Source organism: Schistocerca serialis, chromosome 3 (genome assembly GCF_023864345.2).
Source record: "Schistocerca serialis cubense isolate TAMUIC-IGC-003099 chromosome 3, iqSchSeri2.2, whole genome shotgun sequence".
Taxonomy (NCBI): domain Eukaryota; kingdom Metazoa; phylum Arthropoda; class Insecta; order Orthoptera; family Acrididae; genus Schistocerca; species Schistocerca serialis.
Window position 1 is genome coordinate 281,099,071 of NC_064640.1, and position 16,475 is coordinate 281,115,545.

Consider the following 16,475-nt stretch of genomic DNA (forward strand, 5'->3'; position numbering starts at 1 on the left):
AAAACCCTCACAACTTTCGTTTACAATAAGGTAACAAGAATTCGCTTTATCTCATAAAACACTAGACTATTGTGAATTTACTCATATGTTCATGGTGACAGCTCTTTTCAAGAATTTTTACAAGTGTATCCCCAGTAATAAAGAATGGAAACATGGACATCACTGAACACAAGATTCTGTCTTGCACTGTGATACTAAGGGACTGCTCTTTCCTTTAAGAAAAGCCTGACAATTTGAAGTTCACTCTGCTATTGAAGATACACTTCTTGAAACAATATTAAAAATGTTATGAAAGGTAAGGAAATGAAAAACAACCAAGTGCATTACATGTAAGAATGTGAGCAAAAGGCTGAGGCTCTCTTTACTTACCATTTTCAATCTCTCTACAGCTTACTTCCTTTTCCACGTAGAAATCACCAACTGCAAGTCTCATTATTGCTGTCTGTTACTAACAAAGTGCTTTTCTATTTAGAAAAGCTGACAATTTGATGTTCATTCTGGTACTGAAGATAAACACTTTTCAGAGGAGTTCTAGAACCTATTCCTGCCCGTATATGTAATCGGTATTTCGTTATGAACCTTTATGCTGTTTACAAGAATATATATAATTTGGTCTTTGGTTCGAATTATAGTTCGCCCCTTTCTGTATGACGGACAGAAGATCAGGCGCGTATGTACGGTGTCCGTGGACTGCTGCGTCGGCTATGGGCCGCTTAGTGTGACGTCACTAACACTGCTGGGCGGCCTTGTTATCCCGGGGGTGTCGGTTCTACCCGCTGGTGATTTTCGACTCTGTTGTTGTTACTTCATTGGAATGTTTTACGTGGCGGCTGATTTGATTCTTGGAACCACTACGGCCATTGTTGGTGATTCCTTAGGCTAGCTATACAGGGTGTTACAGAATGACATTTTAAAAACATGGTACATTACCGAGTATGAAATTCGGAACGTTTTGATATAAGGAATCTAAAGCCGGAAATGTGAAATAAAGTTTCTACAGCCACCAATGGGCTATTGAAAATCCACGCGTTCTTGTACGAGAAGTTACCAGATGAGATTATCAATGAACATTTGGGCTGTAATTCTTGACGCTCATCTTGCTGGACCACACATCTTACCAGATCGTTTGAATGATGCATTGTATTTGAAATTTCTGGAGAAAGCCTTGCTTGAACTTCCGGAGGACGTTTCCTTGCATTTGTGTGCGTTTGTGGTTTCAGAGTGCTGGTGTTTCAGCGTACTTTTATCGTCGAGCCAGGAAAGATCTCACAGACGGCTTCAGCAGAAAGTAAATGGAAGGGGATGCTGTGGGATTTTGTAAAGCCCCTTGTATACACAACCCCAGTAGGAAAAATACCTGAGCTTACAGAGCGCATCGTCAGAGCGCCTGATACCATCAAAGGGGAGCGCGAAATCTTACAGGGAATCAGAGAAAACATGGTTCGCCGTTTCACATTGTGTAACAAAGTTCATGGCCGTCACATTAATAATTTACCATACAGTTGTGAAACCACAGATTCGGCTCACGGTACTTCATTGTACTCTGTTGTCAATAAATGTCTTCCACCCAACAGAACTGTGGTGTTTCAATAAGCTTACCGACTGCGCAGAAAGTGCATAGGCCTGTAGAAACTTTGTCGTTTCCCGGTAGAGACTCCTTACTGCAAAATTTCATTCTCTACAGTCTCTCAAATTATTGAAACTTCATTCTCTAGCACCCCTCATTTCACATTTACAACTTCAAGGCAGAGACTGGGTTTTCCGAGTTAAAGTATTTTCCGATGTGTAAAGAGTAGTGAAATAATTTACTTTTGATAAACTGACACCAGCTGTTACAATGTGCATCGCCCGAATGTATGTGGCAAATCGTTTTTCAAACTGTTCAAATGGCTCCAAGCACTATGGGACTTAACATCTGAGGTCATCAGTCCCCTAGACTTAGAACTACTTAAACCTAACTAACCTAAGGACATCACACACATCCATGCCCGAGGCCGGATTCGAACCTGCGACCGTAGCAGCCGCGCGGCGCCGGACTGAAGCGCTTAGAACCGCTCGACCACATCGGCCGGCTGCAAATCACTTTTAATATCCATTCTTTCTACATGGTTCTTATTGACAGCTACCAATACCACTGAATTCTTTCGTACAGGTCATCAAAGAACTACTAAATTACAGAATAATTGTTTTAAATTAAAATTAACTTAGTTATACTGTTCATATACAAATCTTAGCTATAAGTTGGTAGTTAGATTTGCAAAGGAATAGCTCTTACCCTGCAGGAGATCCATCGTTGCAAGTTACATTTGGCGTAGACAGGAAAATCCTCTTCAGGGCATTTTCCTTCTCTGTGTGCGTATTCCGTGATAGCTTGAAAACATAAAAACGTATTTGTCAAAAAACTGAAACTAGAATATCAAGATGCAGCATTTACATACAGGAAGTAGGTGAAGTTTATGCAAAATTTTGAGCATTCCAATGTGTATCTAATTTAAAAGGAAAAGTTTTACCCACGTTTCTTTCAGTAGTAGATGATGATGATAACGAACGCCGTTATGAAAATAAAAGACACATGTGGGCTAAATTAGATTACATAAGATTAGACACACTGTTCGTTTCGCAGTGAGCACCACGTCAGTGAAAAATACATGAGACATATTTGTAAACAATTGATATCCTAATGTGCATTCCGTGATTCTTAAGTGAAACGGTTCTCCAGGATATGAAAAAAAACATACTTTTTAATTAAGAAGTTTAACACAAACAATTAAATGTATATATACTGAAGTACATAACATAATTCCTAGGCAATTACACCCAATTATTGTCAAAACAAAAACAGTTGCAAGGTTTTCTTGCAAAGATCACATTACTAAAACGAAGTTATGCTGAAGCCATGTACACTGACGGAAAAAAATCGCAGCAGTGTAGTGTAATTAAATTTCGCAAATACATTTGTCTAGGTAACATATTTAACTGATTAACACTACAGGATCACAGGTTAATGTAAGTGCGAGATAAGCCATTGCAAAGGTGAAATGCTGGTACCTTAATAACCGGTGTAACTGCCAGAATGCCTGTAGACCTGGATGCTTTGTATTGTACAGGTGCTGTAAGTCAATTTGTTCGATGGGATTCGATGCCTGTTGCACTTGGTCGGGCACTACAGGGACGGTTAATGCTGGTTGTGGATGACGCTGGAGTTGTCATCCGATGATATCCCTTCTGTGTTCGAATGGAGACAGATATGGCGATCGAGCAGGCTAAGGCAACATGTGGACACTCTGTAGAACATGTTGGGTAACAATAGAGGTATCTGGGAGAGCGTTATCCTGTTGGAAAACACAACTTGAAAGGCTGTTTGTGAGTGGCTGCAAAACTGGTCGAACCACCTGTCTGATGTACAAATTTTGCAGTCAGTGTGCTTGGGATAACCACGAGAGTGCTCCTGCTGTCATACCAAATGGCATCCCAGACCATAACTCCAATTTTAGGTCCAGTGAGTCTAACACACAGACAGGTTGGTTGCAGGCCCTAAACTAGCCTCCTTCTAACCAACACATGGCTATCATTGACACCGAGGCAGAAGCAGCTTTCATCAGAAAACAAAAAAATACTTCCACCCTGCCCTCCACAGAGCTCTCGCGTAACGCCACTTACGTCGCAAATGGCAGTGGTTCGAGGTCAGTGGAAAGCACGCTAAAGGGCATTTGGCTCGGAGCTGTCCTTGAATAAACCGATTTGTGACAGTTCGTTGTCACTATGATGCCAACTGCTGCCGAAGTTGCTGCCGCAGATGCAGTACGATGGGTCAGAGCCCCACGCCGAATACGATGGTCTTCCTTCTTGGTAGTGCCACGTGGCCGTCCGGAGCCCAATCTGCTTGCGACTGTTCATTCTCGTGAGCACCGCTGCCAGCAATCATGTACAGTGGCTACATTTCTGCCAAGTCTTTCTGCACCATCGCAGAAGGAACATCCAGCTTCTCGTAGCACTATTATACGATTTCGTTCATACTCAGTGAGATGTTGATAAGGGCGTCTTTGGCATTCTTAAGTAACATCAGCTCACCACGTTCAGTCTCAAGGTAACTAACGCTCACGACCGCTACAGGGTGTGTTTAAAGCAAACCTGATGTGAATCCTCATAGTGGCGTGACTAGCGCAGCTCTTACGCGACTGGCGCGAAATTTGGTTAGACATTATCTTTCAGATGTAGAAATACGTCTGCCATCTTCCGTTTATGTCCCACAACTCCTTCTTGGTTTTGCGATTTCTTTTCCTCAAGTGTATTAAAATGCATTCATATTAAATTATATGCGTACTGATAAGGACATAAAGTGAGTGCACGTGCAGTTAATGGTGGCCACCGATTAATATTTTACGGTACTCTGAAACTATAATTCAGTAGTAGCCAAGCTTTTTATAGTTGCTGTCAAGTTACTGACAACGTGTACTCTTGAATAATGGAGAACTTTCTGGATTAAAGTGAACGACTTTCAAGTATTTTTGAGAGTTGTTCACGCTTCTAATATTGATTCCGTGATCTCAGTTATCGGTTTGATAGAGAAGTATATTACTCGTGACTGATTTCGTTGATGGATACATGTGCTCAAAAGTGATAGTGTATTCAGTTATTTGAACAGGCTTGTGCAAGGCGCTCTTGAATTTTCACCCTCAAGTAATTCGTATTATACGCTTTTGGACCCAGAAAACTTCAGGATTGCTACGTGAGCTATCCCAAACATACAATATCGCATGACATTATGCAATGGAAATAAGCAAATAACGTCAGTTCTTTTATTGTTATATCACCTATGCCTGACATCATTCGTATTGCAAATAAAGATTTATCTAAAGATTTTTTTTTAAATTACTGCTACCAGTCGCAATCGTGGTGTGACTGATAGCGGTAATTAAAGAAAAAAAAAAAAAAAAAAAAAATTACCTATTTCTTGAAACAGTCACGGTCGAAAAGTAGTCCAAATGACTTCAAATAAAGATTTGCTTAGGTATTTTCGTAGTTTTTCTGTGTTCTCCTCCCAGTTGTATCTAACATCTCGTTTTAACACCCAGTATTAAACATTGTCAACGTCGCCTATGCAAGTCCGTATACTTTTGTATCTGTTAGGTGGAAACCTTTTCTAGGGTCTGAATAAATACTTTTTTTCAAGACTTAATTACTAGTGAAGAGGCTTGAAGTCATTTCTTAATGTCCAAAAAAATATCAGTATTTTCTGTTGTAAGGTAGGCATGTCATTTTGATTTTTGTAAGTTATCGATGTGCACGTTAGAGAGAGAGCAAGTTATGTTACCGTTAAACAAAACTTTGGTCTTGTCGTGGCACAGTCTGATATATTCTTAGTTGAAGTGTGGTAGATGATGGGCGTATTCAGTAGTGTTGGGTTGACTTGTGATGGTATCTGTTGCCGGCCGTGGTGGCCGAGCAGTTACAGGCGCTTCAGTCCGGAACCGTGCGACTGCTACGGTCGCAGGTTCGAATCCTGCCTGGGGCATGGATGTGTGTGATGTCCTTAGGTTAGTTAGGTTTAAGTAGTTCCAAGTTCTAGGGGATTGATGACCTCAGATGTTACGTTCCATAGTGCTCAGAGCCATTTGAACAATTTTTTGTATGCATTAGATGAAGAAAGATTTATTTTAAAGGGCATCAAGGATGAATGTGATATATATATTGAAAGGCGAAAGGAATATAAATTTTGAGTAATGTTATTTTTTTGAAGAGGAGAAGTCTGAGGTAAGATTGGATCACTGCGCACCTAATTTGTAGAAATGATTATTGGCAGCTAATTAACTTGTACCCTTTTTAAATCATTGCTCACTTTGTTAAGCACTGGTATTGTTCAGACTAATGTTATGTGTGAAGATAACGCGAAGTTTTACACTGTCATTTTGAATATGTACTTAATTCTAATATCGTCTCTTGGAATATCATTTCATAGGAATAGTTACTCTTCCCATCCCATTTTTAAGGGAAGTTTATCATTACGCAATACCACATTGCACCATGTGGTATGCAACGGTTTGACCTTTTATTTAGAAATAGAAATCTAGCTCAGCCGCTGCCTGATTGTTGTTTGCTGCAGTTACAGTTCAATTCAAATTAGGTTCTGTTTAGTCAAGGTTAGTATACGAGTTTAAGTTGGATAATAATTTTTGGGCACATAGTTTTGGTAATACGTAGATTTTTATAGAGTGATGGGTAAAGTTGGGCTAAATTTCGTACAAAATACAAATATAGGTGGGAGGTTACACTCTTTATAAAATACACGTGATTTTCTATTCATCGTGATGTTTTTATTACCTACAAACAAAACAGTCTTAACCCTTTCCACCCGAACTCACACGATCGTGCGGGTGCGGTTTTTATTGTTTTACGACACACTGAATCTCTTGCCTTGCTACCAACCGACCTTCAACGATCGTGCAGGTTGTGCGCTACGCGTTTCTCATTTTTATGTTGTCATTCGGTGCCAACAGATTGCAGCACATGTTGTTTATAGAGATGGGTCGAACTCGTTCATTCCCGTGAACTACTTCATTCATTTCACTCTTTGCCGTGAAGCGTTCAAATGAAGTAGTTCATTCATGAAGTACGGAAGCCTGGCGAAGTTGCCCAGTTCGCCGCTCAGCCGCGGCTACGCTGGCATCGCCTCGCTCGTACAATAAAGCTTCGTAATACTTCATAAGTTTACCAACAGATGGCCGAACTATGCAGTAACGTGCACGCAACGTTTTACACATTTACAGCGTCGAGTTAACTTGAACAGAGCATGGTCGAAGGGGACAACGGAAAGATAAACAGAGAAGCCTGTCACATATAAAGAAGGTATTACGTTTAATGAAGCTCGACATTTTCTCACGAAGCGCCCAAAAAAGTCTTTATCTGCCAAGTGAAACCTTATTTGTTGTATTCATGGACTGAAAACTACAAAATAGAATGAGTATGTTTACCACTGTCACAAAGTCTATATACCTACGTTAAGTAATTATTCAGAAGTTTTCTTGTAGATTTTATTTTTGTTGAGAGTAATAACCCTCAAAATTCAAAACGTAAACTGTCACCTGTAGTCATTGGTACCATTTCAGGTAAAATCCCTCTTTATTTTATTCGGAAAGCAGTTTTTGTGTTTATTCACGCTTATACAATGGCTAGCAACTCGCGATCGCGTAAAAGTAGTGAAATTTGGGGTTTCTTCGCCGATTTAGGTGATGGGAAAGCAGAGTGCAACTGTTGTTCTAAGAGTATTTTGCCGCGCGATTCGTCGACAGGCAGTAGAGGGAGGACTGAAGTGAAGGGAGAATGAGTGACGTAGCGCCGATGTAGTGGGAGAGGGAGAGGGGAAGAGAGTGAGTGAACTAGAAAAAAGTGTGGAGTGTGCTATCTGTGAAGAGTTTGAAGTACCAGTTCATTGAAATTGAGTGGTTAGTTCACACTTCACTGGAGTGAAGCGTTCATTTGAACGACTCATTCACGAGCTCCCCATCACTAGTTGTTTAAGTTGATCGAGAAGTGAGCATTATGCCGGCGCCTGATTAGTATCTCATAATTAAGTTAAATTGAATTGTTTCGGCGATTTGCTGGATCTGGTTATTTGTAATGTTGTGTACAACGTTGTGATATTGATAATTATTAGTAACTTCATATCTTTGCACAGTAATTGTGCGCTAAATTTGTACTAGCACGATTATGCGGGTTAGGTGTTGACTGTGTAACTTCATCCTCGAGTGGGTGTTGTTGATTGTGTCATTGGGCTCCCTATATTCCTGCTTTTCATACAGTTTTGAATGGGAAAGTTTTTATGCACATTCCCGTTATTGTATGCAGGTTTATCACACAATGAAATCCGTTCTGTATTAGAGGATTCGGATTTGAGTGGCATTTCGTCAGATGAAGACGACGAGTTTGTTCCTTCTCCTTCAAATATTCAGCAGGCAGACGACTCGTTTGATGAGATTTGAGTGCCGAAAAAGTTCCTGAAGTTCCTGAAGAGCGCAGGAGTTCACACACTGTCACAGAAGGTGTCAGACCACTGCTTTTTCGGAGATCAAATTTTGTTCAGAAGTTTCATCCACCAAACATTAATTACAGTGCTGTTGAGGTCAGTGACAAGGAGGTGCGATCTGAGTTACCTATTTCGTGTATCATTCCCATTTTCTTACTAAAATATCTTCTTTTTAATTCTAGAGTCCTTCACCAATTGGAACTCCTGCTGAATATTTCTGTTAATATTTCAGTGAAAAGTTTTTTGAAAAGGCAGTGAAATATACAAATATGTATAGTGTTGCAAAAACAGGGAGGCCGGCCGGAGTGGCCGAGCGGTTAAAGGCGCTACAGTCTGGAACCGCACGACCGCTACGGTCGCAGGTTCGAATCCTGCCTCGGGCATGGATGTGTGTGATGTCCTTAGGTTAGTTAGGTTTAAGTAGTTCTAAGTTCTAGGAGACTTATGACCACAGCAGTTGAGTCCCATAGTGCTCAGAGCCATTTGAACCATTTTGAACCAAAAACAGGGAAATCCCTAGGGACTACAGCTCATGAACTGAAGTTGTTGTTTGGGATAAATTTAATGATTGAGTGCATGAGGTATCCTAGGCTACCCATGCACTGGAAGAAATCTATTTCTTTATTAGCTATTAGTGACACTATGTCTAGAGATCGGTTCCTTGGTCTCAGGAATAATGTGCACTTTGTTGATACTATAAAACCACCTGAAGAGGCTAAAACTAATACACTGTGGAAATTTCAGCCAGTGATCGACACAGTAAGAAGAAGATGTCATAGTTTGCTCGTAGCTTTACCTACTACAGTATTGAGAGCTGAAGAGTTTGAAACGCCGTTAGATGATACGTTAAGCATCTCCACAAAGGCAAAAGTTTACAAATCCCATCCGAAACCAGGTTTGGACAGGCGATATTATGGGTATGATCACTGGCTGACAGTATATGATATTTTGTCACCACGAACATGTCAGTATGAGCGCTGCAGTTCCAGAACAAAGAAAAAGTGCATGAAATGCAATCAGTACTTATGTCTTGCAAAAGGAAAGGATTGTTTCAAATTATTTCACGAAAAGTGAAGCAGTCTGAATCATGACTTTGTGTTACAAAATAAATAAATAAAAATTATTACAAATTTTTTTGCCACAGAATATGATTTACAATCTATGTAATACTTTTTTATAATAACTAATAAATAAAAGTAATGAAAGAATAATTTTTTATTCATAACTGTTCCCCAGGTAACTTATAATATCAAACAAATAGCAGGAAGTCAGAGAATAATTTTGGTGAAATAAAACCTGACCCTCACGATTGTGCTAGTTGTTTTCCCGCTGCATTTTTTATGGAAGAGGTTTTTTATTATTTTTCCCAGTGTCTACTATGCCCAAGTAAACAGAGAATTCAACTTTATTCACCATTTTCAAAAAAAAGGTGTTCACGGTGGAAAGGGTTAACATCTTGTAATCTTAGTGTTAAAAGAACAGTAATAAACCCACACACAGAGACACAAACACACACACACACACACACACACACACACACACACACACACACACACAAGGAATAGTATTGGCTCTCAGATGGAACCTTGTAGGACAACACGTGTAATTAGAAGACTTATAGCTTAATACAAGACTATTTCCTTTCGAAACCTTTTGTTTTTCTGTTAGGCAGATTTGACTTGAACCATATTCTAATTTACGTGAAAGGATATTCTGATTTAAACAGCCAAACGATTCTGAAAGTCTCAGAATACGCAAGTAACCTGTAATTCATTGTTTAAAGATTTACAGATGACTATAAAGTCTGTGTCCATATAGCGTCAACAACGTAGCCAGTAGTCTCCGTACACCCCAATAAACGAACTCCGAGTTCCATGAGGTGTGAGAGGACATAAATGCAATATGATATTGTAGACGAATTTTTCGTCGGAATGACTCAACAGAGACCGGTGATTGAGTTCTAACGTTGGGTAATCGTAGAAGGCTACAAGTTCCGTTCTTTAATCAAAGATATGTACACTGATCAGCAAGGACATTATGACCACCGACCTGCTATCGATATAAAGCCGTTCCAGGCGAAAGCAGCGTCACCTGGCGAGGAATTACTGCTAGTCAGACACTCCAACGGTGCATATAGTAACAGTCAGCATGCTGTCCATGTGTAGAACGGGGACAGCACGCGATCTATCTTGAGCCTGACCGAGGACAGATTGTGATGGCCCAGAGGCTCGGCACGAGCGCTTCGGAAACTGCACGACTTGTCGGGTGTTCAATGAGTGCTGTGGTGAGTGTCTTCAACACGTGGCGAAACCAAGGTGACACCACGTCCCGACGTCACGGGTTCGGGCGGCCACCCCTCATTACAGACGTCGGACGTCGTAGGCTGCGCAGACTGGTACCGCAGGACAGGCGGCGAACTATGCTGAAATTAACATCAGACGTTAACGCTGTGTCTGAACACACAGTGCACCGAATATTCATAAAGATGGCCCTCTGCGCCAGACACTGTCAGCTACGACTGATCATCGTTACTGGACGTTAGCGCAGTGGCTGAGCGTTGCATGGTCTGATGAATCCCGATACCTTCTTCGTCATGCCGATGGGAAGGCGCGAATCCGTCGCGTTCGAGGGGAGCAGCTCCTAGACACCTGTACTGCGGGCGGAGACAAGCTGGTGGCGGCTCCATTACGCTCTGACAAGGGAACCTCCCCATCGCACCCCCCTCAGATTTAGTTACAAGTTGGCACAGTGGATAGGCCTTGAAAAACTGAACACAGATCAATCGAGAAAACAGGAAGAAATGTGTGGAACTATGAAAAAAAATTAAGCAAAATATACAAACTGAGTAGTCCATGGGAACATAGGCAACATCAAGAACAACTTGAGCTCAGCAGCGCCGTGGTCCCGTGGTTAGCGTCAGCAGCTGCTGAACAAGAAGTCCTTGGTTCAAGTCTTCCTTCGAGCGTAAAATTTTATTTTTTATTTTCAGACAATTATCAATGTTCAGGAACTCAGACATATTCAACTTCGCTCTCCAAAATTCCAGGACATGTTCAGATTTGCTTGGACATATGCAGGATTTGACGGTCTTCACACTGAAAAATTCGAAACCGTTAAAAACATAAGTTTTGACAGAGCACAGGGAAAAGTGTGCGACTGTGAAACTGTTGGATTCATTTGTTGCAGTTTATGTGACAAACTCTTATGTTTTCATCACTTTTTGGGGAGTAATTCTCACATCCACAAGAAAGCCTAAATCGGGAATGTAGAATCTTTTTACCCATTCGCCAAGTGTACAAGTTAGGTGGGTCGACAACATATTCCTGTCATGTGACGCACATGCCCTCACCAGTGTCGTATAGAATATATCAGACGTGTTTTCCTGTGGAGGAATCGGTTGACCCATGACCTTGCGATCAAATGTTTTCGGTTCCCATTGGAGAGGCACGTCCTTTCGTCTACTAATCGCACGGTTTTGCGGTGCGGTCGCAAAACACAGACACTAAACTTATTACAGTGAACAGAGACGTCAATGAACGAATGGACAGATCATAACTTTGCGAAAATAAAGAAAAACTTTTCACTTGAAGGGAGATTTGAACCAAGGACCTCTCGTTCCGCAGCTGCTCACGCTAACCACGGGACCACGGCGCTCCTGAGTTCAGATTATCCTTGATGTTGCCTATCTTCGCATGGACTACTCAGTTTGTATATTTTGCTTATTTTTTCATAGTTCCACACAACTTCTTCCCGTTTTCTCGATTGATCTGTGTTCAGTTTTTCAAGGCCTATCCACTGTGCCAACTTATAACTAAATCTGAGGGGGGTGCGATGGGGAGGTTCCCTCGTGAGGAACATTCACGTGGGCATCTATGGGTTCAGTGGAGTTCGTGCAAGACACCATAACGGCCAAGGAGTGTCGTACACTGATTTCAGACCACGTACACCCCTTCACGACGATCCTGTTTCCCAACAGCAGTAGCGTTTTTCGACAAGATAATGTGCCATGTCACAAGGTCAGGAGTGTGATGGAGTGGTTCAAGGAACACAGTGGCGAGTTCCCATTGATGTGCCGGTCTCCCAGTTCGCAAATGGTCGACTCCGGTTTATTCGGAGAATTTTCGGAAAGTGTAGCTCATATAGAACTACTGCGACCCATTCCTGAGTACTGCTCGATGTTTGGTGTCCGCACCAGGTCGGATTAAAGGAAGATATCGAAGCAATTCAAAGGCGAGCCGCTAGATTTGTTGCTGGTAGGTTTGATCAACAGCTAAGTATTACGAAGATGCTTCATGAATTCAAATGGGAATCATTGGAAAGAAAATTTAGAGAACCGGCATTTGAATCTGACAGCAGAACGATTCCTGTGACCACTGGAGACAGTGCACAGGTTACCACAAACTCGTAACACAACACACATGTTGTATTAACACACGTATATCCACCCGATGATGGAAGTTTAAGCCTTCCAAACTCGTTTTCGGTGTAAACAAGTAGTGACTGGTAGCAATAAACTTGTTGTTTCAGTCGATATAGACAGTCATTTTTCCCTCGCTCTATTTGCGAATGGAACAGGAAAGGAAACGATTAGTCGTGGTACAAGGTAGCCTCCGCCATGCACCATACAGCGTCATGTTGCTGTAGGGCTTCCACAGGAGTCAAGTACACCACAGTCCATTGTTAGCAACGTTCTGTATAGCGGAAACGTCAACGAACTATTAAATCTACTCATCACTCTGGCAGGCATGAAATATTAAACTATACGTCCAGTTTTTAAACGTCCAACATAGACTAACTGTTAGATACCTGCCTCACCTATTGCAGAGGTATTCCGTCACAGCTCATTTACAGACTTCAGTTACAGAATTATAAGTCGACAAGCGATAGACGTCCCAGATCACAATTGTGCTGTTGCTAAGTTTCGCGGATCACAAGAACGAATACGTGACCTCTGTTAGAGTTGTATATCAAAAAATGTGCCAGTGGAGCAGTGACAAAATGTTTTTGAAGTTTTGTAAGTAATGCGGTTTTCACTTTGGCATTTATACTAGGCAAGTGCCTGGAAACCGTATTTTACTAAAAGTGTGTCACAGAGAACTCAGTGTTATTGGAGATTATGTGACGGTACTGTCGCGAAAAATGTTTTTCTCCTGATGTTTTAATATAACACTTGCCTAGCGAAATAGGAATTGGTTTACACACGTCATCCGATTCCATCAGTGGACGGAATGTTCATCCTGACAAGCTAGGGCTTGCAAGAGTACCTATTCAGTACTTTTAGCTTTCTTTTTCGTACGCATAACACATTAACCGTGCTTAGGGTCTTATTACTCCAGTAGCCAAACTGTAGAACACCACACACAGATTGGCATTTTTACTGCATGCAGAGAGGCTTCCCACTGGAATAAGACGGCAGACTGCTGTGGAGTACCTCCCAATTACCCTTGTATGCTGTTATTCTAGGGTTTTGAACTCTGCATAAATGGTTGTTACGTCACTATCACGTGTCCCCTAATGCAGTAAATGGTCTCAATTGCGCCATTTTTCTATCAGTACTCCAACGCATGGCTATTTGTAGTAACTATGGCTGGAAAGAGCACTACCTCCCCAGTGGTTTTCTTTGCTTCTTGATAAGAACGAGGGAAAAGTCTTGTAAGAGGAATTCCAAGAATAGCTATACATCTCTAGAGACATGCTTGGCTTGGTGGCAAAGATGCAGATACCTAAAAAAGCCAAATGGTCGAGCAGACTTATCGTATTATCTATTAAGACCTTAAAAAGCAGGTCAAATGACCATGATTTCGTTTCTGTTCCTTTATGGCAGTTGACTAAGCCGTATACTCCAGTTTTAATTTCTTCAGTTAGAGGTCCTATATTTTTCAGTTTTCCTTTTTTCATAAACACGATACATGAACAGTGCTTTTAGGGGCTCGTTACCCCAGTAGACCGATTGCAGAATAGTGTTAAACAGCACTCAAAGCAATGTAGAACTTTAAGCTAAGATTTTTTGCAAACAAATTATCGTTAAAAGCTGTTATTCCAGCCGTTTTAAACTCTGCAAACGGCTGTTATGTCGCTGGGTGTACGACATCTAAGCAAGTCCAGTTGTAAATTGAGCTTTATAAACAGATTTTTGTGTGTCCTTGCATGCAGCCGTATGGTCTCGATACCAAAATTTTCAGTCATTACCCCAATGTACGGCTATCTGCATTTACTATGCCCAGCAAAGGCACTAGCTTCCGAGCGGTTTTCTTTGCTAGTGTTAAGAATAAGGACAAAATATAGTTACAGGAATGCAAAGGATAGCTATACGTCTCTATAGACCTGACCGTCTTGCTGGCAAAAATATAATTACCTAAAGGAGTCAATTTGTTCCGACTAATTCGGCGTATATGTCACAGATTTTTCGTGTAGGAAACTTCGTAGGATTTTTTTTGGTGGGTTAGCGAATAAGACAAACAAATATCCTACAACAAAATCATCATTAATTTCTGCCATATACATCTACAGTCAGAAAATGACCCTTTCTTTATGTTTGTTTGATGTAGTTTTTAATAACGTCCAGATTAATTTCTGACTTATAATTTAAATCTACATCTGAATCTTATATTTCTTTCTCCATCCAGTAATTTGACGAGTACAAAGAAGGTGTATTCTCGAACTGAAAAACATGTTTTTTTCCCTGCAAACTATCTCTTTTATGGCTTCAACAATTAGTTCCATTCCTTCCTGCATATTTTCTAGCCGAGAGCATTCGGGGAGTTTAATTTACCTATTATTTCCCTAAATAACACTATCGTCGTAACATTGCTCTTCTGCTGCACATTCTTGTGGAATTTTCGTGTAGAACTTTAAGTTCACAACTTTTGCCTTAAAAAAACATACCTGCAATTACCCATCATGTTCGATGTAATTAATAATTATAGAACATACACAGTTAGATACAGAGTACTAGTTTAGCATGTGTAGCAATGAGTGGTGTGTGTATTTTTATTTTATAGGAATTCAGTTTCCTGTTCCACTTACAAATAAAACCGAGCGAAATATGTTTGTCTCCGTACTCGGTGCCACAGACGTGTCCATGTTGGTGGTGGTTGCTTCACTGCCCGAGGGCCGGATGCTGCGTCAGCAGTTTCAGGAAAAAGAATTAATGCTCATGTCATCAATTCTAGGGATTCTGATGCTAATTTCCGTTTACCAATTTTTCAGAAATAGAGTCGACACTATACAACAAACGGAACCAATCACGTTATAATTTATGGCGACATTTCAACAGAAACGGAAGTAACATCAGGTGTAACCCAATTAAGTGTAATAGGATAATTAAGGATCTTAATATACATAAACGATTCCTCTGACAGAGTCAGTAGCAATTATCAGATTGTTCAAAGATGATTCTGTTGCCTCCAAGGAAACATAGATGAACGATCCTAATGAAATTCAGAGCAGCTTAGATGGCATTTTCAGTTGGCGTAATGAACAGCAACTCGCTTTAGAGGTGGGTGAAGTGCCCCTATGACAAAGAGAAATAATTTTATAGTATCCAAATACAAACTTAGCGTTAAACGTATGGAGACTGTCAATCGTTTAAATATCTATAGGTAATTCTAGGAAGTAAAATGAAGTGAAACAAAGTCAGCAGTAGAGAATCTGAATGGATGACTTAGATCTGTCGGGACAGTTGTGGGAAAGAACTATCATTTGTAAAGGAAGCCAAATACAAGACACTTTATCACATTCAGTTTGTCACCAGATCTGCACACATCTTACCACTGAAGACAGATTGTTATTCACTTGGACTATTGCAGTATTCGTGTCTTCAGGTTCTGACACTTAGTTAAGGCTGTAGATCGTCGGCATAGAAATGATGTTTTCAGAAGGGTGGAACCGATGGGCTATCATTGATATAGAAGGAAAACAGCAGTCGGCCCAGGACTGACCCCCAGAGGCACTCCCGAGATAAAAAGCTTCCAGGACGACTTTTCACTCTCAAGACAACGCATTGTTGTCTGTTTTTCAAGTAGCTTCCAGATCACTTTAGCGTACTATCTGAAAATTTTAGCTGTCATATTTTTCTGAGCAGAATGTCAAAGTTGACGGTATCAGATTTTTTGCTTAAATCTATTAATGCCAATAATGTGGCCTCACGGTTATTAGAGGCACATTCCAGGTTACTAGATACCGTAATGTAATGTTTGTCTCGTGGCGTTTACTAAAGTCGAACTGATATTTGTCATACAAGTTGAATTTGCGTAAGTACATAGTCGTCCGGTTTGTCAATGTCATTTCTGTACTTGTAGAAAAACTCAGCCGTTGTCACATTAATTTGATATTCAGATATCATGGATGAAGAGGAAGTTTTGAAGCAAGCTGTACATTTTCACGAACGTCGTGGTCAGTATAGCGACAATCCGTAAGATGAACGTAACCTCTCGACAGTCTTCTGAATCAT

The 16,475-nt window shown here is 40.8% G+C and overlaps 1 protein-coding gene across 1 annotated transcript in view; it reads right to left on the reverse strand.

Moving 5' to 3' along the window:
• The window catches only part of LOC126470787 (palmitoleoyl-protein carboxylesterase NOTUM), a 338,465-nt gene that overhangs the window by 163,799 nt on the left and 158,191 nt on the right, over positions 1–16,475 (reverse strand). The window contains exon 4 of the mRNA XM_050098797.1: positions 2,276–2,370. Coding sequence (XP_049954754.1) covers positions 2,276–2,370 — 95 coding nt within the window. The remainder of the gene's footprint in view (positions 1–2,275; positions 2,371–16,475) is intronic.